This window comes from Budorcas taxicolor, chromosome 2 (assembly GCF_023091745.1).
Source record: "Budorcas taxicolor isolate Tak-1 chromosome 2, Takin1.1, whole genome shotgun sequence".
Classification (NCBI taxonomy): Eukaryota; Metazoa; Chordata; class Mammalia; order Artiodactyla; family Bovidae; genus Budorcas; species Budorcas taxicolor.
In genome coordinates, this window is record NC_068911.1 from 139,378,262 (window position 1) to 139,403,472 (window position 25,211).

The 25,211-nt window shown below is 39.3% G+C and overlaps 1 protein-coding gene across 1 annotated transcript in view; it reads right to left on the bottom strand.

Moving 5' to 3' along the window:
- Positions 1–2,524: 2,524 nt before the first annotated feature.
- Positions 2,525–25,211, bottom strand: part of DYTN (dystrotelin) — a 60,326-nt gene continuing 37,639 nt past the window's right edge. Inside the window, 3 exon segments of the mRNA XM_052653305.1 lie at positions 2,525–2,628; positions 18,389–18,893; positions 21,048–21,207. Of these exon segments, the coding sequence (XP_052509265.1) occupies positions 2,525–2,628; positions 18,389–18,893; positions 21,048–21,207 (769 nt within the window).

The window sequence follows — 25,211 nt, forward strand, 5'->3', positions numbered from 1 at the left end:
CTTGTTTGAAAGAATATTTTTTAATATTTTGAACTGAGTGATGCAAAAAACAAAATTAAACAACTGGAAAATAAAGCATTCTACTAACAGAAACAAAATTAATAAAAGCTCTGGACCCCAAGTAATGTTACTGAAGTCTTTTTATTTCAACATTCAGTGTTACCGTTAATGATAATCCAAACTCTAACAAAATAGCAGTAAGTATAAATTTTTTCTCCAATTAGTATATTTTCTATTGGATTAAATATTAAGACTATAATTGATAACACTTTGCTTTGAAAAACAAACTAAAAATAAAAAAAGCATTATAAGAAAAGAACCCATAAAAATATTTTTCCTCAAAATGACCAGGCCTGAATAAGGTTCATCACAAGTCCAATTAGCAAATTTATTTGAGTTCCAGACACAATGCTATTTTTATCTCTAATTATGCTCATCTCGCCAGTCATTTCTGACTATTATAACTGATGGTTGAAAACCAGTTTGAAAAAAAAAAGAAAAAAGATAAAAATAAATAAAAATAATAAAAAAAGAAAACCAGTTTGAATTTCAGCTATGTTAGCAATTCACTTGCTTTCCTAGATCCAAAGGAAGTCTCAGTAAGTGTTTTCACTGAAGGTTTAGGGCCTCCTTAAATGATAAATCTTACCCAAAGGGTTAATATTAGAAGATATAGCTGCATCTGAAGATTCACCAAAGTCTGGGGAAGGAAGTGAAAACAGGAACCAGCCTCAGCTTTAACTTGATTAGAAGAATGAGCACATTAAGAGCTGCCATTCTTTGACTACCATTTCTACAGAGGGTCATGGATTTGCCTTTGTGCTACTTTCACTAATGAAGCAATCAATTTCTTAAAAAGTATCACATAAACTCATTATCTGTTATACATCGTTGAAGAGATGCCATTCTTGCAAGGCTTGCCCCTTACTCCTCCTACACCTCGGTACTACACGAGAGGGGCTGCCAAGTTTTTCTGATGCTTTGTGAGCCATCTAGTCTCTAGTGCAATTAATCAATTCTGTCTTTGTAGAATGTAAGCAGCTGTAGACAACATGTAAATACATGAACATGGCAGTGTTCCAATAAAACTTTGCTTGTGGACACTGAAATCTGACTCCAAGTCATTTTCAAGTGTTAGAAAACATTATTCTTCATTTGACCTTTTCCAATTATTATTTTTTTAAATGTAATAACCTCTCTTCATTCACAGCCGTTACAAAACTGGCAGTAGGCAGATTTGACCCTTGGGCTGTAGTTTGCTGACCAGTGCTCTGGGGCATCCTTATCAAACTTGTAAGGAACAAGATGGGAGGAAGTAAGAAAGAGTGAATATGCTGAATAACAAAACCAAAAAAAAAAAAACCCCTCATGTTAGACTGAAAAGCAAATTCAAAAAGATTAGGATGAGATTGAATAGGAGTAACATAGTCCTAACCCTACCCAGCTGGACATTATTTCACTTTGGAAACATTACTAGAAGTTATGGATCATATGAAAAAGAGCACACAGTCTCTCTAAATGTAAGACAAACTGCACATCCAGACAATAGGTGAAATAATGGAACCAAAGCTATTTTTATTGAAAGTTGAAAGCAGTGGTTGGAGTACAGGCTCAAGAGCTGGGTTTGAACCTCAACTGCATCAAGTAGTGACCAAACGACTTTGGACAAGTTACTGACCATCTTTGTGCCTTAATTTTCTTATAAAATGAGATATCTATTTACTAGGTTTGTTGTGAGGTTTAAATGAGCTAGTATATATATGGTGTGTAGAAGCTAAACACTCTCCCAGTTAAAAAAATGTTAGCTACTACTTTGAACTTTATTCAGTTAAATACCCTAATCATACATACAGAGGAGGGAAGCACACAAGTACTTTGATCAAATTCATTGAATGTGAGATTTTAGTGAGAAACATTTATGTTTTAAAATAAATTTATTCTGAGATAATTGCAGAGACATACACATTGTAAGAGCTAGTACAGAGACATCCTATTTACCCTTCATCCAGGTTCCCTCCATAGTAACATCTTGCATGACTATAGTACAATAACAACCGGAGAATTGACACTGGTAGAATCCGCACAGTTTATTCAGATCTGACCAGTTCTGCATGCACTCGTGTGTGTGTGTTTTGTTCTTTGCCAAGCCTGTTCTCCAGCAGAAGCATCTGGACAGAAAATTATGTCATCAATTTGAAAATTTAGATATTAAAGAAGATAGTTGCACAAATTCCTGTAGACCACACACTTGAATACGACTACCAATGTATTCAAAGAAAGGGCCTGTATTGGAAGCACAGCACAAGTAGATTTTAATTGCTTCTTCTTTCCATTTCCCTCTACCCATCCTCACTCCCAAGGCTTTACTCTGAAGAACTAAGACACAAGAGTAGAGAGATTAAAAAAATAAATTTTCATCATGCTTCATACCAGACTATCAAGAAAGAGGTTTAGTGCGGTCAGTACAGATTCTGAAAACACGTTTTGTGATCACCTTAAGGGGCCTTGGTATCTGGGTTCCTTTTCACTTCAGGTTGGTCAAGGTAATCTGATCAATAAGGGCAGAGAAGGCCCTGCACACTCGCTCAGCTCCACAATATAGGTCCAGGTTTACTGAAGATTGCAGGTCTGAAATCAACAAACAGGAAAGTCCTTCAGAGAAAGCACCTGTAGGTCCTTAAACTGATCTTAATAAAGTTCTAGCACAGAGAAGAATTAAAATCCATCTCTCTTCAGTTCCTGGTGGCAATGCTCTTTCTCTAAGCCAGCCTGCAAATGAGATGGGTATCATTTACCATAATCAGTTACCAATCGAGACAAGTTGTGGTTGTTAAAGAGAATTTTCCCATAGGTTCAAGCAAAATTCTGAGTAGCCAGAAAGCCCACTCTTGAGCAGCAGTTTTCAAACTCTGGTGTATGTTGAAATCATCTTTGTTTGTTGTGTTAGTTGCTCAGCCATTTCTGACTCTTTATGATCACATGACTGTAGCCTGCTCGTCTCCCCATCTGTGGAATTCTCCAAACAAGAATACTGGAGTTGGTTGCCATTTCCTTCTCCAGGGGATCTTTCTGACCCAGGGATTGAAGCTGGGTCTCCTGCACTGCAGGCAGATTCTTTACCAACTGAGCCACCAGGGAAAACCTAAAATCACCTGGAGAGTATTAAAACAGATTGCTAAAAAACAAAACAAAACAAAACAAAACAAAAACAGATAGCTAGGTTGCAGGTTCAGAGTTCAGATTCAGTATGTACGAGGGTTAATTTAATGTGTCAATTTGAATAGACTGTGGTGCTTGGATATTTAGTAAAATATTTTTCTGCGTGTATCTGTGCAGGTGTTTCTGGATGAGGTTAACATTTAAATGAGTAGACTGAGCAGAGCAGAGTGCCCTCCCTAATTAGGTGGATAGAACTCATCCAATCAATTGAAGGCTTGAATAGAAAAGGTCTGAGTAAGAGAATTCCTTCTGCCTGATTGTTTTCCAGCAGAGACATCAATTTTCTCCTGCTTTTGGACTCAAAAGGAGACATCAGTTCTGGAGAACTCAGACTGCTATAGTATATCAGGGATGGGACCCAAGAAATTATGTTCCTGATAGGTTCCTGGGTGATACTGATGCTGGCCTAGGGATGATGCTTTGAGACCTCTGCTCTAGAGTTACTGATTAATGGTTTGAGTGGTCCCCTATGATCTACTGTAATAGGAATCGTGCTCTAGAAAGATCTTCAGTTTGGCAATTATCAACCAAAAAATTGATATGCATAACTTTTAAGCTAAAAGTTCCACTTCTAGGAATTGATCCTACAAACATATTTACATATGAGTACAAATATATATGCCATAAGGATACTCACCAAAACATTCTTATGCTAATAAAAAATTGAGAGCAACTTAATTACACACCAGTAAGTAAATTATTGTATATTTATACCCTTGGATATTATGCAGCACTTTAAAAATGACATAGCTCAATGTCTAAGGTATATTGGCAAGTGAAAAGAGCAAAAACAAGTACAATCTAATTTATGTTAAGAAAGTAGAGACACATAAATGCAAAGAAAAAAAGCCTGAAGAAAAATTCACTAAACTGCCAACAGTGTTTACCTCTGAGAAACAGGTGTCAGGTCATGATGGTGAATTCATTTTTAAAAAGGATGTGCACTTGGTCATTTTAATTTTACAATGAGCATGTCATATAATATTGTTTGTGTAATTAATAAAAATAAGATCGCAGGAAACAAAAACTTGGAAAGGCTTATTTTGTTAGTTATACACTTCAGTTACGTGATTTATTTTGGCTCCATCTGTACTGTTTTCTGTTGAACATAAGAGGAGAGGGTTCATGCCTTTTTTTTTACTGTTTATTCTCTAACACTGCTCCAGAACTACAAGAACCTTGAATAAATAATATTCTATTGCCCAAATAAAATCTTGTCCAGAGGCAAACTTATTTTAGAATATTTTGTTTCTCAACCCATAGTTATAAAAACTTTAAATACAGTAATAAAGAATAGAGAAACAACACTCCATTTCATACATTTTGTTAAAAATTTATTTTTTATTTTTTTATTTTTTTAAGTTCCAGTCCCTTGAAACGTTAAAATAGCCGAAGATATGCACCTAGAGCTGACTGTGGCTCACATCATCAACTCCTTATTGCAAATTTCAGGCTTAAAGTGAAGAAAGAACAGAAAATCACTAGGCCAGTTGAGTATGACCTAAACTAAATCCTTTATGTTTATACAGTGGAAGTGACAAATAGATTCAAGGGATTAGATCTGGTACACAGAGTGCATAAGGAATTATGGACAGAAGTTCATAACATTGTACAGGAAGCAGTGACCAAAACCACCCAAAAGAAAAAAAAATGCAAGAAGGCAAAGTGGTTGTCTAAGGAGGCTTTACACATAGCTAAGGAAAGAAGAGAAGCAAAAGCAAGGGAGAAAGGAAAAGATATACCCAATTGAATGCAGAGTTCCAGGGAATAACAAGCAGGGATAAAAGGCCTTATTAAATGAACAGTACAAAGAAGTAGAGGAAAAAAGTGTTATGGGAAAGACTAGAGACTGCTTCAAGGAAATTGGAGATATCAAGGGAATATTTTGTGAAAGGATGAGCACAATAAAGGACAGAAATGGTAAGGACATAATAGAAGCAGAAGATATTAAAGAGAGGTGGCAAGGATACATAGAAAAACTGTATGAAAAGAGCTTTAATGATTTGGATATCCATGATGGTGTGACCATTCACCTAGAGCCAGACATCCTGGAGTGTGAACTCAAGTGGGCCTTAGGAAGAAGCATCACTATGAACAAAGCTAGCGGAGGTGATGGAATTCCAGCTGAGCTATTTCAAATCCTAAAAGATGATGCTGTGAAAGTGCTGCCCTCAATACACCAGCAAATCTGAAAAACTCAGCAGTGGCCACAGGACTGGAAAAGGTTCATTCCAACCCCGAAGAAGGTCAGTGCCAAAGAATGTTCAAACTACTGCCCAGCTGTGCTCATTTCACATGCTAGCAAGGTAATGCTCGAAATCCTTCAAGCTAGGCTTCAACAGTAGTGAACTGAGAACTTCCAGATGTACAAGCTGGACTTAGAAAAGGCCAAGGAACCAGAGATTAAATCACCAATATCTGTTGGGTCATAGAAAAAGCAAAGGAATTCCAGAGAAATATCTACTTCTGCTTCATTGACTATGCTAAAGCCTTCAACTGTGTGGATTACAACAAACTATGGAAAATTCAAGAGATGGGAATATCAGAACACCTTACCTGCCTCCTGAGAAACCTGTGTGCAGGTTAAGAAGCAACAGTTAGAGCTGGTCATGGAACAATGGACTGGTTCCAAATTGGGAAAGGAGCACATTAAGGCTGTTCAGGTATGATCAAAAAGAGAGGCCATGTGTCCTACCACCTCCTAAAATCCTTCTTGTTGGAATCCGTCTTGACTGAGCAATGCATGTGCCACCAGGAAGGACCCTGAGTCAGAATGATTGGCTAGAGACAACCCAGAAACTAATCCCATCACCATAAAACCCAAGACTGTGAGCCATATGGCAGAGCAGTTCTCCTGGGTTCCTTTACCCTCCTGCTCTCTGCCCGGGCACCTTTTTCCAATAAAGTCTCTTGCTTTGTCAGCATGTGTGTCTCCTCAGACAATTCACTTCCATGTGTTATACAAGAGCCCACTTTTGGGCCCTGGAAGGGGTCCCCCTTCCTATAACAGGAACATGTGTGAAATCAGTGTGCATGGGTGCATGCTAAGTTGTTTCAGTCGGGTCCAACTCTTTGCGACCCTATGGACTGTAGCCTGCCAGGCTCGTCTGTCCACAGAACTCTCCAGGCAATTCACCATGGAATAGGTTACCATGCCCTCCTGCAGGTGATCTACCTGACCCAGAGATCGAACCTATATCTCTTACATCTCCTGCATTGGCAGGTGGATTCTTTACCACTGTGTCACGCAACAGTCCAGAGGAAATTGCAACGGGAAAATGATTCACTTGAATGTAACTAACAATCTATCTGGGCTGTGAATGAATTAAGGATGTGAGAGAAGGCTATCAAAATAATGGGTACAGAGGTTTAAACATATTAGATTACCTAGTCTGTATTACTATTCTGGCAATGGAAATACTGAGCCCATGCTTTCCTTACTAGAATAATTAATTAGGCAAACCAATATATATTGAATATTTACTCTGGACTAAGACCTCTCTCTTGAGCTCCAGATTGCACATGATGATTGCCTCTGATATTTCCATTTGGTTCTTTCCAAGCAGTTCACATTTAATGTGTTCAAAACAGAACTCCTGATGTGTTGACCTCTGTCTCAGCTTTCCCAGCTTTCCTCATTGCAATAAGTATATAACCTTCCACCCAGGCTAAGCCACTGTCACTTGCCTAGACTACAATAGGCTCTCATCCAGTCTGTTTACAAACACTCTTGCCCTTCTTCAAGTCATTTTCCACATAATGTCAGTTTTGTAAAAACAGAAATCTACCCCTTTCTAAATGAATGCCCAGTATCCAACACAGCTCTTAGCACATAAAGTTCAATTAGTATTTGTTGAATAAATGAATGATGAACCAACTAGACTCATTTTTTTCTACCTTCATGGAGCTTAATGCTAGAATTCTGTGTACCATTTCCTATCAAGGATTTTCATATATATGCATATATGTGTGTACATGTATATATGTGAGAGAAAGAGAGAAAGACTTACCAAGACTTCAGTACATACTCTTAGGATTCCTAGGCAGTATATCTACGTATACCTTCATGGCTACTTTTGAGAAGTCTATTTTCTAAATATTTGAGATAAAGATCCAGTGTTGCTTAAGCACTGCTCTTTATTTTTCTACAGTCTGCTGAAGTTCAAGCTTCATTTTCTGATTATTTAAAATAATAGTTTAGATGACAGTTCCAGGTGGGGAAAAAAGGAAACGGAATAATTCTCCCACATCCCCCTTAACCTCGCCTCCTAACCCCATCATCACTCCCTTGCCTTGCCTCTCATCCTTGAAACATGCTGTGGTAAACAGACGGCAAGGAGAGATGGAAGAGAAGTAGGGGAAAGAATTTCAGAAATTTACATAGGAAATTTCACTCATAAATGAAAAGAAAATAATTTAATGAGAAAGTAAGACTAGAGTATGCTGCCCTTTTTTGGTCACCATAAAAATAGTGTTAGATGCTCTCTCAAATCTAATTTCTTTACTGCAAGTTTGAACAAATCATTTCCCACTGATTTTCAATCCAACATTTGGAATTTAAATGGGTTTGGGGAGACCCTTCTATACACTTCTTCTTTTCCAGTAAGTTCTCAGAGTCTCCTGAAATTCTGCTACCCTAGATCTTGATACTGAATGACTCTATTCAGTTATGTCAACAACTATGCCCAAGCTGACCGTGAAGCTTGCCATTTTTGTTGCATCTCCTGCACTGGCAGGTATATTCTTTACACTAGCATTATCCAGGAAGCCCGAGTCATATAGTCATATAAAGTTCATCTTAATTTCCAAAATATGTTGATTTCTTAGCAAAGCGCCAACTCAGAAGGCTAGACAGCTACTAGGATAATCACAACACTGAGTGAATATATTGATAATCTGAGTAAATGAGTATGTTACAAACTATACATCGTTCCAGTTTTTCTAACAATTCTCAAATAAAAAAAAATTAAGGCAGTAAAATGATTAGAAACGTCCTGCTATTATCTGATGCATCTGTAACAGAGATAGAAATAAAATAATAATGACCAATACCTTAATTCAGTTTGTTTGCCTTTCCACATCTTCGTAAGTGTGGTTATCACATTGTGTCTCTGATTACATTTGGTGTGATTTTGGTAGGCATGCATAGATTATGTACACATTACAGGGGGTATTTTTATAATCCATATCAACAATGGCTAAATTGAGTTTACAAATAGGATTATATTCAATATATCACTAAATGAGGATACAAACTTAATAAGAAACATTTGCATAAAGAATGGCAGTGTTAAACAAATTTTAAAAGTAGCCATGGAGATATACATAGATCCTATGCTTAAAAACCTCAAAGAAATTAAATTGATGTAAAAGAAATAAAACAATAAATTTAAACCTTAGAGATAGTACTTGCTGAATTATCACAAAGTATACAATGCAATAAAACAACAAAAAGGGAAAGGTGTACTTTCCTGTTCATATCATAAGCATGTTTTTATAATAATGCATGCTTCCTGCAGAAGCATCTCAATGGTGCTACGGTAAACGGAAACAGGTAAATTTTTTGAGATATATATTTTTTATATTATCTACGAGACTGGATAATGCTAATCATATCTTTTTACATTATTGCATAATCAGAATTTAAAAATAAACTTTGCCTTTTCATGATTTCCCTTTTAATGATCTAATGATGGGTGTATATATAGATATATCAATATATATGCTGCTGTTTAATCGCTAAGTCATGTCTGACTCTGAGACCCCATGGACTGTAACCTGCCAGGCTCCTCTGTCTATGGGATTTCCCAGGCAAGAATACTGAAGTGGTTTGCCATTTCCTTCTCCAGGGGATCTTCCCTACATCTGCCTCCTGAGTCTCCTGCATTGCAGGCTGATTCTTTACTGCTGAGCCACCAGGGAAGCCTCCATTCATATGTATGTGCTTAGCCACTCAGACATTTCCGACTCTTTGTGACACCATGCACTGTAGCCTGCCAGGCTCCATTGTCCATGGGGATTCTCCAGACAAGCATACTGAAATGAGTTGCCATGCCCTCCTCCAGGGGATCTTCTCAACCCAGGGATCAAACCCAGGTCTCACAAATTGCAGGTGGGTTCCTTACCATCTGAACCATAAGGGAAACCCAAGAATACTGGAGTGGGCAGCCTATCCCTTCTCCAGGGGAATTTACTGACCCAGAAAACAAACTGGGATCTCTCACATTGCAGGCAGATTCTTTACCAGCTGAACTATCAGGGAAGCTCCATTTATATGTATAGACCTTGGTAAAGCTACTTAAAATACGCATGGAACTTTTAGATATCAAACTGATCAGTCAGCTCAGTTCAGTCGCTCAGTCATGTTCGAATCTTTGCGACCCTATGGACTGCAGCACACCAGGCGTCCCTGTCCATCACCAACTCCTGGAGTTTACTCAAACTCATGTCCATCGAGTCAGTGCTACCATCCAACCATCTCATCCTCTGTCAGCCCCTTCTCTTCCTGCCTCTAATCTTTCTCAGCATCAGTGTCTTTTCAAATGAGTCAGTTCTTCTCATCAGGTGGCCAAAGTATTGGAGTTTCAGCAGCAGTCCTTCCAATGAACATTCAGGACTGATTTCCTTTAGGATGGACTGGTTGGATCTCCTTGCAGTCCAAGGGGCTCTCAAGAGTCTTCTCCAACATCACAGCTCAAGAGCAGCAATTCTTCAGTACTCAGTTTTCATTACAGTCCAAATCTCACATCCATACGTGACTACTGGAAAAACCATAGCTTTGACTAGACCAACTTTGCTGGCAAAGTAATGGCTCTGCTTTTTAATATGCTGTCTAGGTTGGTCAATACTTTTCTTCCAAGGAGCAAGCATCTTCTAATTTCATGGCTGCAGTCAATATCTGCAGTGACTTTGGAGCCCAAGAAAATAAAGTCTCTCACTGTTTCCATTGCTTCCCCATCTATTTGCCATGAAGGGATGAGACCAGATGCCATGATCTTAGTTTTCTGAATGTTGAGTTTTAAGCGAACTTTTTGACTCTCCTCTTTCACTTTCATCAAGGGGCTCTTGAGTTCACCTTAAATTTCTGCCATAAGGGCAGTGTCATCTGCATATCTGACATTATTGATATTTCTCCTGGCAATCTTGATTGCAGCTTGTGCTTCATCCAGCCCAGCATTTCTCATGATGTACTCTGCCTATAAGTTAAATAAGCAGAGTGACAATGTACAGCCTTGACGGACTCCTTTCCCAATTTGGAACCAGTCTGTTGTTCCATGTCCAATTCTAACTGTTGCTTCTTGACCTGCATACAGATTTCTCAGGAGGCAGGTCAGGTGGTCTGGTATTCCCATCTCTTGAAGAATTTCCCACAGTTTGTTGTGATCCACACAGTCAAAGATTTTGGCATAATCAGTAAAACAGAAATAGATGTTTTTCTGGAACTCTCTTGCTTTTTCAGTGATCCAACAAATGCTGGCAATTTGATCTCTGGTTCCTCTGCCTTTTCTAAATCCATCTTGAACATCTGGAAGTTCATGGTTCACCTACTGTTGAAGCCTAGCTTGTAGAATTTTGAGCATTACTTTGCTAGCATGTGAGATGAGTGCAGTTGTGTAGTAGTTTGAACATTCTTTGGCATTGCCTTTTTTTGAGATTGGAATGAAAATTGACCTTTTTCAGTCCCGTGGCCACTGCTGAGTTATCCAAGTTTGCTGGCATATTGAGTGCAGCACTTTCATAGCATCACCTTTTAGGATTTGAAATAGCTCAATGTAATTCCACTATATCCACTAGCTTTGTTCATAGTGATGCTTCCTAAGAACCACCTGACTTCAGACTCCAGGATGTCTGGCTCTAGATGAGTGATCACACCATCATGGTTATCTGGGTCATAAAGATCTTTTTTGTATAGTTCTTCTGTGTATTCTCGCCACTTCTTCTTAATATTTTCTGCTTTTGTTAGGTCTATAGCCCTTCTGTCCTTTATTGTGCCCACCTTTGCATGAAATGTTTCCTTGGTATCTCTAGTTTTTCCTTGAGATCTCTAGTCTTTCCCATTCTATTGTTTTCCTCTGTTTCTTTGCACTGATCACTGAGGAAGACTTTCTTATCGCTCCGTGCTATTCTTTGCAACTCTGCATTCAAATAGATATATCTTTCTTTTTCTGCTTTGCCTTTAGCTTCTCTTCTTTTCTCAGCTATTTGTGAGGCCTCCTCAGACAACCATTTTGCCATTTTACATTTCTTTTTCTTGGGAATGGTCTTCATCACTGCCTCTTGTATAATGTCATGAACCTCCATCCATAGTTCTTCAGGCACTCTGTCTCAGATCTGGTCCCTTAAATCTATTTGTCACTTCCACTGTATAATCATAAGGGATTTGATTTAGGTCATACCTGAGTGGTCTAGTGGTTTTCCCTGCTTTCTTGAATTTAAGTCTGAATTTGGCAATAAGGAGTTCATGATCTGAGCCACAGTCAGCTCCTGGTTTGTTTTTGCTAACTGTATAGAGCTTCTCCCTTTTTGGCTGCAAAGAATATAATCAATCTGATTTCAGTATTGACTATCTGGTAATGTCCATGTGTAGAGTCTTCTCTTGTGTTGTTGGAAGACGATGTTTGTTATGACCAGTGCGTTCTCTTGGCAAAACTCTGTTAGCCTTTGACCTGCTTTGTTTTGTACTCCAAGGCCAAATTTGCCTGTTACTCCCAGTATCTGTTAACTTCCTACTTTTGCATTCCAGTCCCCTATAATGAAAAGACATCTTTTTTGGGTGTTCTAGAAGGTCTTGTAGGTCTTTATAGAACTGTTCAACTTCAGTTTCTTCAGCATTACTGGTTGGGGCACAGACTTGGATTACTGTGATCTTGAGTGGTTTGCTTGAAAATGAACAGAGATCGTTCTGTCGTTTTTGAGATTGCATCCAAGTACTGCATTTCAGACTCTTTTGTTGACTATGAGGGCTACTCCATTTCTTCTAAGAGATTCTTGCCCTCAGTAGTAGATATAATGGTCATCTGAGTTAAATTCACTTATTCCAGTCCATTTTAGTTAGTTGATTCAAAATGTCAGTGTTCACTCTTGCCATCTCCTGTTTGACCACTTCCAATCAGCCTTGATTCATGGACCTAACATTCAGGGTTCCTATGCAATATTGCTCTTCACAGCATCGGACTTTACTTCCATCACCAGTCACATCCAGAACTGGGTGTTGTTTTTGCTTTGGCTCCGTCTCTTCATTCTTTCTGGAGTTATTTCTCCACTGATCTCCTGTAGCATATTGGGCACCTACCGACCTGGGGAGTTCATCTTTCAGTGTACTATCTTTTCACCTTTTCATGCTGTTCATGGGGTTCTCAAGGTAAGAAAACTTAAGTGGTTTGCCATTCCCTTCCCCAGTGGACCACGTTTTGTCAGAACTCTCCACCATGACCCGTCCGTCTTGGGTGGCCCTATGTGGCATGGCTCATAATTTCATTGAGTTAGACAAGGCTGTGATCTGTGTGAGTAGTTTGGTTAGTTTTCTGTGGTGGTTTTCTTTCTGTCTGCCCTCTGATGGATAAGGATAAGAGGCTTATGGAAGCTTCCTGATGAAAGAGACTGACTGAGGGGCAAGCTGGGTCTTATTCTAATGGGCCATGCTCAGTAAACCTTTAATCTAATTTTCTGTGGATGGACGGGCTGGGTTCCCTCCCTGTTGTTTGACCCGAGGCCAAACTATGGTGGAGGTAATGAAGATAATGGCAGTTCAGTTCAGTTCAGTTCAGTCTCTCAGTTGTGTCTGACTCTTTGCGACCCCATGAATCACAGCATGCCAGGCCTCCCTGTCCATCACCAACTCCCGGAGTTCACTCAGACTCACGTCCATTGAGTAGTGATGCTATCCAGCCATCTCATCCTCAGTCGTCCCCTTCGCCTCCTGCCCCCAATCCCTCCCAGCATCAAAGTTTTCTCCAATGAGTCAACTCTTCGCATGAGATGGCCAAAGTACTGGAGTTTCAGCTTTAGCATCATTTCTTCCAAAGAAATCCCTGGGTTGATCTCCTTCAGAATGGACTGGTTGGATCTCCTTGCAGTCCAAGGGACTCTCAAGAGTCTTCTCCAACACCACAGTTCAAAAGCATCAATTCTTCAGCGCTCAGCCTTCTTCACAGTCCAACTCTCACATCCATACATGACCACAGGAAAAACCATAGCCTTGACTAGCCGCACCTTAGTTGGCAAAGTAATGTCTCTGCTTTTGAATATGCTATCTAGGTTGGTCATAACTTTCCTTCCAAGGAGTAAGCGTCTTTTAATTTCATGGCCGCAGTCACCATCTGCAGTGATTTTGGAGCCCAAAAAATAAAGTCTGACACTGTTTCTACTGTTTCCCCATCTATTTCCCATGAAGTGATGGGACCGGATGCCACGATCTTCGTTTTCTGAATGTTGAGCTTTAAGCCAACTTTTTCACTCTCCTCTTTCACTTTCATCAAGAGGCTTTTTAGTTCCTCTTCACTTTCTGCCATAAAGGTGGTGTCATCTGCATATCTGAGGTTATTGATATTTCTCCCAGCAATCTTGATTCCAGCTTGTGTTTCTTCCAGTCCAGCGTTTCTCATGATGTACTCTGCATAGAAGTTAAATAAGCAGGGTGACAATATACAGCCTTGACGTACACCTTTTACTGTTGCTTCCTGGCCTGCATACAGATTTCTCAAGAGGCAGGTTAGGTGATCTGGTATTCCCATCTCTTAAAGAATTTTCCACAGTTTATTGTGATCCACACAGTCAAAAGCTTTGGCATAGTCAATAAAGCAGGAATAGATGTTTTTCTGGAACTCTCTTGCTTTTTCCATGATCCAGCAACCTCCTTCAAAATGTCCCATGCAGGCACTGCTACACTCAGTGCCCCCGACCCTGCAGCAGGCCACCATTGACCTCACCTCTGCTGGAGACTCCGGGACACTCAAGGACAAGTCTGGGTCAGTCTCTTGTGGAGTCACTGCTCCTTTCTCCTGGGTCCTGGTGCATAAAAGGTTCTGTTTTTCCCTCTAAGAGTGTGTTTCCTGTGTAAGTTCTGGCAGCTCTATGATGGGTTAATGGTGACCTCATCCAAGAGGGCTTATGCCATACCCAGGTCTGCTGCACCCAGAGCCCCTGCCCCTGTGGCAGTCCACTGCTGACCTGTACCTTTGCAGGAGACACTCAAACACAGTTCTGGCTCAGTCTCTGTGGGGTCTCTGGGTCCTGGTGTGCACAAGGTTTGTTTGAGCCCTCTGAGCATCTCTGGTGGGTAAGGGGTTTGATTCTAAATGTGATTTTGCCCCTCCAACCATCTTGTTGGGGCTTCTCCTTTGCCCTTGGACATGGGGTATCTTTTTTGGCAAAATCCAACATTCTCCAGTCAACGGTTGTTCAGCTGCGAGAAGATGAGCACATGTCCTTCTACTCCACCATCTTATGCCAGTATACAGAGCTGGGATATTGTCTCCCAAATACGTGTAGCAGATGTAGTCTGTTAAGAATCTGAAATGAGCCACATTTGTGAGGGCTAACCCAATATTTTTAATATTTTAAAAATCAATAGCTTTCATAAATTCAATTGGAGAAATAAAAACAAAAAATAAAAATGGGATGAGTATGTGAAATCCTAGAGGAGTTTCTAAAATAAAAACCACATTTTTATGTGAAATTTTCCTTAAAAGGTCTAGTGGATATTGACTTTATTTTAGAATACTCATCATGACCCCAGTGATGTTTAGATGGAAATAAGTGGGTGGAATCTCGTGTTGGCCTAAGAATCAGGCACAAGGAGTTCTCATCTAGTCTTTGTCTCAGGCAGTCTGAGCATTCTTCTGGCATTTTTGTGATTTTACGTTCTCTAATACCCGATTATAACTCCAGCTCTCTTCACAGTAGATTTTTAGAATTACCCAGTAATTACTTCATTGACTTGGCTCTGCCAAGTTCAATGTATAACTGACATTATCATGTTCCCATCTTACAGCTCACCAATTGCTATCATGTTTCCCTTCCTAAATTTTTACACTGAAGTCCTGCTTCCACTATCTCCAAGTGTGACTATATTTCTATCTAGAGTCTTTAAAGAGTTAGTTATTTTTCTGGAATTGAGCTGCATAAGTTGCTTGTATATTTTTGAGATTAGTTGTTTGTCAGTTGCTTCATTTGCTATTATTTTCTCCCATTCAGAAGGCTGTCTTTTCACCTTGCTGATATTTTCCTTTGTTGTGCAGAAGCTTTTAATTTTAATTAGATCCCATTTGTTTATTTTTGCTTTTATTTCCAGAATTCTGGGAGGTGGATCATAGAGGATCCTGCTGTGATTTATGTCGGAGAGTGTTTTGCCTATGTTCTCCTCTAGGAGTTTTATAGTTTCTGGTCTTACATTTAGATCTTTAATCCATTTTGAGTTTATTTTTGTGTGCGGTGTTAGAAAGTGATCTAGTTTCATTCTTTTACAAGTGGTTGACCAGTTTTCCCAGCACCACTTGTTAAAGAGATTGTCTTTACTCCATTGTATATTCTTGCCTCCTTTGTCAAAGATAAGGTGTCCATATGTGTGTGGATTTATCTCTGGGCTTTCTATTTTGTTCCATTGATCTATATGTCTGTCTTTGTGCCAGTACCATACTGTTTTGATGACTGTGGCTTTGTAGTAGAGCCTGAAGTCAGGCAAGTTGATTCCTCCAGTTCCATTCTTCTTTCTCAAGATTGCTTTGGCAGTTCGTGGTTTTTTGTATTTCCATACAAATCTTGAAATTATTTGTTCTAGTTCTGTGAAAAATATGGCTGGTAGCTTGATAGGGATTGCATTGAATTTGTAAATTGCTTTGGGTAGTATACTCGTTTTCACTATATTGATTCTTCCGATCCAGAAAAATAAACGACCCAATCAAAAAATGGGCCAAAGAACTAAATAGACATTTCTCCAAAGAAGACATACAGATGGCTAACAAACACATGAAAAGATGCTCAACATCACTCATTATCAGAGAAATGCAAATCAAAACCACAATGAGGTACCACTTCACACCAGTCAGAATGGCTGCGATCCAAAAATCTGCAAGCAATAAATGCTGGAGAGGGTGTGGAGAAAAGGGAACCCTCCTACACTGTTGGTGGGAATGCAAACTAGTACAACCACTATGGAGAAGAGTGTGGAGATTCCTTAAAAAATTGCAAATAGAACTCCCTTATGACCCAGCAATCCCACTGCTGGGCATACACACCGAGGAAACCAGAACTGAAAGAGACACATGTACCCCAATGTTCATCGCAGCACTGTTTATAATAGCCAGGACATGGAAACAACCTAGATGTCCATCAGCAGATGAATGGATAAGAAAGCTGTGGTACATATACACAATGGAGTATTACTCAGCCGTTAAAAAGAATTCATTTGAATCAGTTCTGATGAGATGGATGAAACTGGAGCCGATTATACAGAGTGAAGTAAGCCAGAAAGAAAAACACCAATACAGTATACTAACACATATATATGGAATTTAGAAAGATGGCAATGACGACCCTGTATGCAAGACAGGAAAAAAGATGCAGCTGTGTATAACGGACTTTTGGACTCAGAGGGAGAGGGAGAGGGTGGGACGATATGGGAGAATGGCATTCTATCATGTATACTATCATGTAAGAATTGAATTGCTAGTCTATGTCTGACGCAGGATACAGCATGCTTGGGGCTGGTGCATGGGGATGACCCACAGAGATGTTATGGGGAGGGAGGTGGGAGGGGGGTTCATGTTTGGGAACACATGTAAGAATTAAAGATTTTAAAATTAAAAAAATAAAAAACTTAAAAAAAAATAAAAATAAAGAGTTAGTTAAATTAAATGAAGTTTGTGTGGCTGTATCCTAACCCAGTATGAGCAGTGGACTTATATAAAAGAAGAAATTTGGATAGAGACATTTTGTTGTTTTGTCACTAAGCTGTGTTTGACTCTTTTTGGGATCCCATGGACTGGGACTATAGCTCACCAGGCTCCTCTGTTCATGGAATTTTCCAGGCAAGAACAGTGGAGCAGGTTGCCTTTCCGTTCTCCAAGGATATTCCTGACTCAGAGATCAAACCCATGTCTCCTGCATTGGCAGCAGTTTCCTTACTACTGAGCCACCTGGCAAGCCCATTATAGAGAATGCACGGAGGAAAATGGTGTGAAAACACAAGGGGAAGACAGTCATTGACAAGGCCAGGAGAGAGGCCTTAGAAGACAACAATGCTGCTTATATCTTGATCTCCAGCTTCTAGCATCCAGAAGTGTGAGGGAAAAAATTTAATTGTTTAATCCACCCGATCTGTGATTCTTCATTATGGCAGTTCTAGTAAGCTAATACATCAACTCAGAAATATTTGGGGAAGGTCTTCTCTGATGCAAAAAATATGAGAATATTAACCTTTGTTTTATTGCTCGTCTCTAGATGACTCATTCCAACATAAAAAAAAGGGATGGAAATACAGATATAGATATATTAAGAAGACAAAGTCTTCTATAAATAAGACAATGTCATGGCAAAACAGAAGAAATAGCTATAATAAAGAAGCATTAATAAAAAGAACACTCAGATTTAGCAACAAGCACAGCTTATAAGGGTGATGATGACAGTGTTACTTGTAGAAACATTCATCAATTATCCTCCAGAGAAAGACTATCATTCTTATTCTCATTTTAAAAGGGTCACATCAGGCTGCCCAGTTATATATGTTTTAGTACTGTTGATAATGACAATTGCCACAACAAAATAATAGCCATTTATTGAATTCTTGGTATGTGCCAGGTGCTATAATAAAATCTCATATGGCTTACCACCTCTAAGGCTCACAATGACACTATCAATTAGGCAATACTAGAAATCAAGTTCAAAGACGTTGTGTGTGTGTTCTCAGTTGCTCAGTCGTATCCAGCTGTTTGCAACCCCATGGACTGGAGCCCATCAGGCTTCTCCACCTGTGGAATTCTCCAGGCAAGCATACAGGAGTGGGTTGCCATTTCTTACTCCATCAAAGAGGCTATTAATGTCCAAAAGACTCACAATTCGGTTACTCACTAGATAAGTTACAGCTGTTGGGCTAATATTATGGACTGAAGTGTTTTAAAAGGCATCCTGACCCCCTGGCCATCACTATCTCTAGAGATTGTGAGAATCTTACCAGAAGGCACTTCTGGAGTGAAGGCATCTGTGAGTTTTGACAGCAGTTCTTGCAGCTCTCCCTCTAGCTCATCCTTCCCCTCCTGGATGTTCATTGCCCCTTTCCTTTCCACTGGTGCCAGAGCAAGACTGGTCATTTCAACAAGAGGAATTTTGGGGATGTCCTGTAGCCATCCTTAACTGGGCAGGGTGCTAGAGGTCTCCTTTGAGGTCTTCTGTGCTCGGCTTTGTGCTCTGGGGCTTTGCACTGGCCTCAGCTTTGAGGTGGCCTCTGGTAATTCCGAGTTTGGTAGAGCATGTTTTGCACTTGCTGGACCTCGGTGGCTTCCATTAATCACAGTGGACCTAGGAAGTGTTTCCTGCTGTGAACCGTCCTCAGTTGAACCCTTGATCTGGGGAGAATCTCCTCCCCTTTTCTGAAATCTTTCTTCACCCTTTCGATGGTCACCCTTGGCAATCACATTTTGCCAGGAAAAAGATGAAGGATGGAGGCGCTGCAACATTGCCTGGGTAAAGAACATTTTATTTATGAAGAAATTAACATTTTTCTTACTTTTTCATTATGTGTTAAATTTCAAAATTTCAATAGGAAATTTTAATGCAATATTTTCTTTTTTGACTCTACATTATCAGCGATTTTATTTTATGCTACTAATTCAATGTCACCCTAAAACTGTCTACAAAAGTTAGAACAGTTTAGATTCTAGAAAGATCACAGGGAATAATCATAAGGAATTTTGGAAAACTTTAGGTTCTGAAAGTTCAAGTTCTAAAATATCAAAGGAATATCTGAAAATGTCATGATATATTGGATTGATAGATAAAAATATTACAATAAAAAGTTCATAATGATCTACTTAGATAGGTTTCAAAATTAGCCATAGGTATAAAATCTAGGGAATGTGCAGCCTATAAAGAGCAGGTCTCTAAGTGTGGTCCACAGACTCCTGGAGGTCCCTGAGACTCTTTCTATGGCATAGGGAACTATATTCAATATCTTGTAATAACCTTTATGGAAAAGAATCTGAAAAGGAATATATGTATTTATGTGTCACTGAATCACTTTGTTGTATACTTGAAAGGAACACAACATTGTATATCAACTATACTCCAATAAAAAAGAAAAAAAGAAAATCCTCAAAGGTGTAGCAAAAATTCTTGTTTTTCTCAGTAACATGTCTCCTTAATATTGTATGTGATGAAATGTGATGTATGCATAAAACATTTCTGATGTTTACTGAAATAAAAAAATTGTCTCATGCAAAAGAATTAGGCTTTGGTATTTGGCAAACATCCTTTTCAAAAATGAATGAAGTGGGGCTATTACAGTAAGGAAAACAATGCTCTCTGAGGACAGTTTTAAGAGCTGAGCTTTTAAGCAAACATTAGAATTTTGGAAAACTTTCATTCACTAACATGAGCTTGTCTCCATTCCAATCCCTAACGACTTTTCTGACAAGATTCATGGTAATATTAATGAATATGATTTTTAAAATCTTTCATAATGAAATGGATGAGCATTAGGAAGTTCAGCATAGCTTGGTAAGTTTCCAACTGACCGATGTATGATGGTACAAAATCATGGCTAGACAGAAGATTCATTCAAAAAGCACAACAGAATATTGCGTCTTAATGAAACAGAGTATAAAAGACATGTGGTTTAAGATTCAATATTGCAACCATTCTCTTATGAAACAATCATTTATTATGTTTTGATCTGGTATCAAGGAAGATCTCCAATTATCTTAAAAGGCTACTAAAATGCTTCTTTCTTTTTCATCTGCAAATCTGTGTGAGGCCAGATTTCTTAACATACTTCAGCCAAAACATCTTGCAACAGACTGAATGCTGAAGCAGGAAAAATTCAGCTGTCTTTGTGAAGCCAGACATTAAATAGATTTGTAAAAAAAAATAAAACAATGCCAGTCTTCTAATTAAATACATGTTTAAGAATATATGGGCTTTCCTGGTGGCTCAGATGGTAAAGAATGCACCTGCAGTGCAGGAGACCTGGGTTCAATTCCTGGGTTGGGAAGATCCCCTGGAGGAGGGCATGGCTACCCACTCCAGTATTCTTTCCTGGAGAATTCCACGGACAGGGGAGCCTGGTGGACTATAGTCCATGGGGTTGCAAAGAGTCAGACACGACTGAACAACTAACACACACACAAACACAAGAATATATAATTACTGTTTAAAACATTACATTATATAATAGGCTTATTATTTTCATTTTCAAATTAGTTAAACTTATTTTAAAACCATTTTACTTATCAATCTTAATTCTGATTAGGGTAGATAGCAATAGACATAACCCACAAAAGCTCTCTAGGAACCTCAAAAAATTGTAAAAATCTAAAAGGGGTGCTGAGACTAAAGGTTTAAGAATCAATGCTATAAAGTACCTCTCTGCCCCAAGTCTACTGTTAGTAAATGGTACCCATGCTGTTCTCTCCCAATGGCACCACCTTCAGAAAAGTGGAAGATATCATCCGACTGATGAAAGGGGGAGTTGATTAGGGTATGGAGAAAAGTGGGAAAGGGAGGAGGCTGATCAGAGTGAGGCGCAAGAGCCTCAGGCTGCAGCCCACCCTCAGCCCAAGGATTCTAGGTCAGACCTCCAGACGGTCCAGATGGCTAGTGTCTCCCACATTCTCTACCTGTAGATCCTGTCCCATTAGCTGCAGCTTGGTCCACAGACTGTCCCGATTGATTGTGAGTTCGTATATCTTTGTATCATACCTGCAACTTTTTTCTTCCTGGCAGGCGTATATGGCTTGCAACTTGTCTTTGTATCGGTTTAACTGCTTTTTAAGGAGCCTGCATAAAGGACAGGTCTGAGTGACTTGGAAGGGCAAGACCAGTATAGCAAGATGCAATAGCCCTAGGGAAATGTACTCCGGGTCCTCTCTGTGGGAGAAGGAGCTGGAGAAGCCTGGACTTGACTAATAACGCCTAACATTCATTAGTCCTGCTTTAACCTGTTCACCCTGTACAGCTGTTTCTCATGTCTACTATACACACAGTTCTCCCAAGAATTTCAGTGTTTTTAGAGGTGTTTTCAGAAACTCATCATGCTTGTTATGGACTACCTTGACAGCATACCTTCAGCAGCTCCTTAAATGTGAATACTGACTTTATTCATCATCCTTCTGCCCATAAATACTCCATTTAGAATGACGGCGTGCATGTCATGGCTAAATACCTAACATCTGACTAAGACCACAAGGGAGGGAACAATCATGCAATTCGTGAATTCTGGGTCTGTCTTGGCTTCTCATCCTAAGTCTAGCCTAGTTGTTCATTGGTTTCAGAATGAATCAAGTAGTCAGAGTAATTCTTCCATAACATGAGGGAGGTCATGTTACTCCCCTGCTCAAAGTCCTCCAGTGTTTCCCCCTCTTTATTTAGAATAAACCGAAGTCCTTACAGAGGCAGACGAAACTTGATAAGATGGCCAGGATTTCCCTTCCCTCCTGACCTCATCTCTAATTTCTCCTGCTCACTGACTGTCCTTCAGTCACACAGAGCTCTTAGCAACTGCTGGAACTCCCCTCAGAGTTGGCTGTTTTGGGTCCCTCTGTCTGGAATCTTCCTTCCCCTAGGTTTTTGCTCATCTCATCATCTTTAAGCCTCCACTCACCATCATACCCTCAGTGAGGCTCTCCCTCACTGCTCTACTTGAAACTGCAAACCAGAAACCCCAACCTCACCTCCATCATCTCCCATCTCCTTCCCCAGTCCTTCCCATCTCCTTGTGTCCGTGGATTTTTGCCACATCTAATTGCTACAGAACATGACACAATCCTAGACTTTGACTCAGTCTCGAGCCTTCAGACTTCTGGATAGTCACTTTTATGACACACTACCTGCTTTATTTGTTACTTCACTCGTATTTTACTTATTCTGTTACTTAATAATTACTTCTTGTGTCTTTATTCTGGCAACTTTTTTTTCTATTTTATTTCTTGTCATATCCCCAAACCCAGGCCTAAAACAGTTCCTATGACAAGGTATGTATACAACTAAAATTGGCTTTTTAAAGTACTGTCTTATTCTTTGACCAGTACTGTTCTATTTGTGGAATTTGTGGAAATTGGCTCCCTGGTAGGAAACAAAACAAACATTTTCAATGTTAGAGCCTTTGACATTTTTAATTGCCACAGATATTGGAGAGGTCTTGGAATTTAGGTGGGGTTCATATCCAAAGCCGGCATCTCTAAAAGATGGCTCTCAAACTTCCAGATAGCCTCACAGGTGGGACAAGAGTCGGACTTTAAAATTTTTGATTGTAATTAGAATTTCAAGCACATCTTTATGATGGACTTTTCAGAAGAGTCAGCTGAGAGATTTTATATAGCAGACGGCAAAGAAACATTCTCCAAAAGCTTCTCTAGACAGTATTTTTCATATGTAGAGTGTTGTGCTTGTTATGACCAGTAACGACATCCATTTTTTCCTGTATTGCCCATCACTGCCATCCCCTTCCTCCTTTCTGGCCCATCCACCATGTTTGAACAGCTCATAGACACACATTCTCATCTCTGACAATCCAGGTGAAAGCAGGGAAAGCCTGCATTTCTTTTCTGACTCTGTTTTTTTTTTTTTTTTTTAAATTGGGCTTCCCTGGTGGCTCAGTGGGTAATGCATCTGCCTCCAATGCAGGAGACCCGAGTTCGATCCCTGGGTTGGGAAGATCCCCTGGAGAAAGAAATGGCAACCCACTCCAGTACTCTTGCCTGGAAAATCCCATGGACTGAGAAGCCTAGTAGGCTACAGTCCGTGGGGTCACAAAGAGTCGGACACGACTGAGCGACTTCACTTCAATGGAGAAATTATCATAGTTTCTGGTGAACATAATTTACCTAGTGCCCATATTTCTGTGCAAATATTCACTGCTAACATGGTTCAGATTATTTGAGAAAGAATTCCTTTCAAACGATCTGAAATCAGTCTTTATAAATTAGATCTTTATATGTAGTTCTGCTTTCTGAAGTTAAGGAGCTTGAATCTCCCATGTAGGAGGCCTTCAAACAGAACACAAATATTCACAAGGCAAATTAATCATGTACAGAGTAGTGATAGTTACTTTCCTTGATCAGCACCTAGTAGAGAGTACAAATAGATAGCTAGTAATTGAATGATACTCTTTCTTGTAATGTAGCCTGAGACTACATTGCTTTTTAAATAATCAGTGACACAATGTGGTCTGTTATTAAACTTACAGTTGACTCTATTATCTCAGGCCTTTCCACACTATTTACTGTGAACCTGGGCCTATAATTATAGGATTTATATTTAATCTTTTAAAATTTAGTCTTTATTAATCACCCCATTATTCCAGACTGCAGCATCTTAGACATTTAAGACTATTTTGACTTATTATTTATGCCTTTTCTATCATGTCACACACATTTGTGAAGTATGCTCTCTACCATTTTATCCAAATCTTTGATGAACACAGTGGTGTACACAGGAACAAAGATAAAGCCTTCACATAGATTTTACTCATTAGTTAAGTTCACACTGGTATTCTTTGTGTTGATAAATACTTTACTAGGAGACCAAAGGTGTATTTAGTGGGCATGAAGTATATAAAATGGAATCATTTAGTTTAAAACAATAGCTTGAGATACTCTTATTGTGTTTCAAAGGACAAATCATTCCTTGCGTTTCTGTATCCTGCTGTCATTCTTTAAGACAGAATTCTTGGTTCAGTTATTTTAAGAACTAAATTTCAAAGTTACCTTTTTAGTTCTACATTTTTTGTTTCAAAAACACCTTTTTATTTCTATACTATTTTCCTTAAGTTTATGTCTAATTTACTTTCCGTATCTTCCAGATGTTAAACCTGGATTTAGAAAAGGCAGAGGAACCAGAGATCAAATTGCCAACATCCGTTGGATCATTGAAAAAGCAAGAGAGTTTCAGAAAAACATCTACTTCTGCTTTATTGACTATGCCAAAACCTTTGACTGTGTGGATCAAAACAAACTGTGGAAAATTCTTCAAGAGATGGGAATACCAGACCACCTGACCTGCCTCGTGAAAAATCTGTATGCAGGTCAAGAAGCAACAGTTAACACTGGACATGGAACAACTGATTGGTTCCAAATTGGGAAAGGAGTATGTCAAGGCTGCATATTGTCACCCTGCTTATTTAACTTATATACAGAGTACATCATGAGAAATGCCAGGCTGTATGAAGCACAAGCTGGAATCAAGATTGCCAGGAGAAATATCAATAATGTCAGATATGCAGATGATATCACCCTTATGACAGAAAGTGAAGAAGAACTAAAGAGCTTCTTGATGAAAGTGAAAGGGGAGTGAAAAAGGTAGTTTAAAACTCAACATTCAGAAAACGAAGATCATGGCATCTGGTCCCATCACTTCATGGCAAATAGATGGGGAAGCAATGGAAACAGTGAGAGACTTTATTTTCTTGGGCTCCAAAATCACTGCAGATGGTGACTGCAGCCATGAAATTAAAAGACACTTGCTCCTCGGAAGAAAAGCTATAACCCACCTAGATAGCATATTAAAAAGCAGAGACATTACTTTGCCAACAAAGGTCCACCTAGTCAAAACTACGGTTTTTCCAGTAGTCATGTATGGATGTGAGAGTTGGACTCTAAAGAAAGCTGAGCACTGAAGAATTGATGCTTTTGAGCTGAGATGTTGGAGAAGACTCTTGAGAGTCCATTGGATTGCAAGGAGATCCAACCAGTCTATCCTAAAGGAAATCAGTCCTCAGTGTTCATTGGAAGGACTGATGCTGAAACTGAAGTTCCAATATTTTGGCCACCTAATGTGAAGAACTG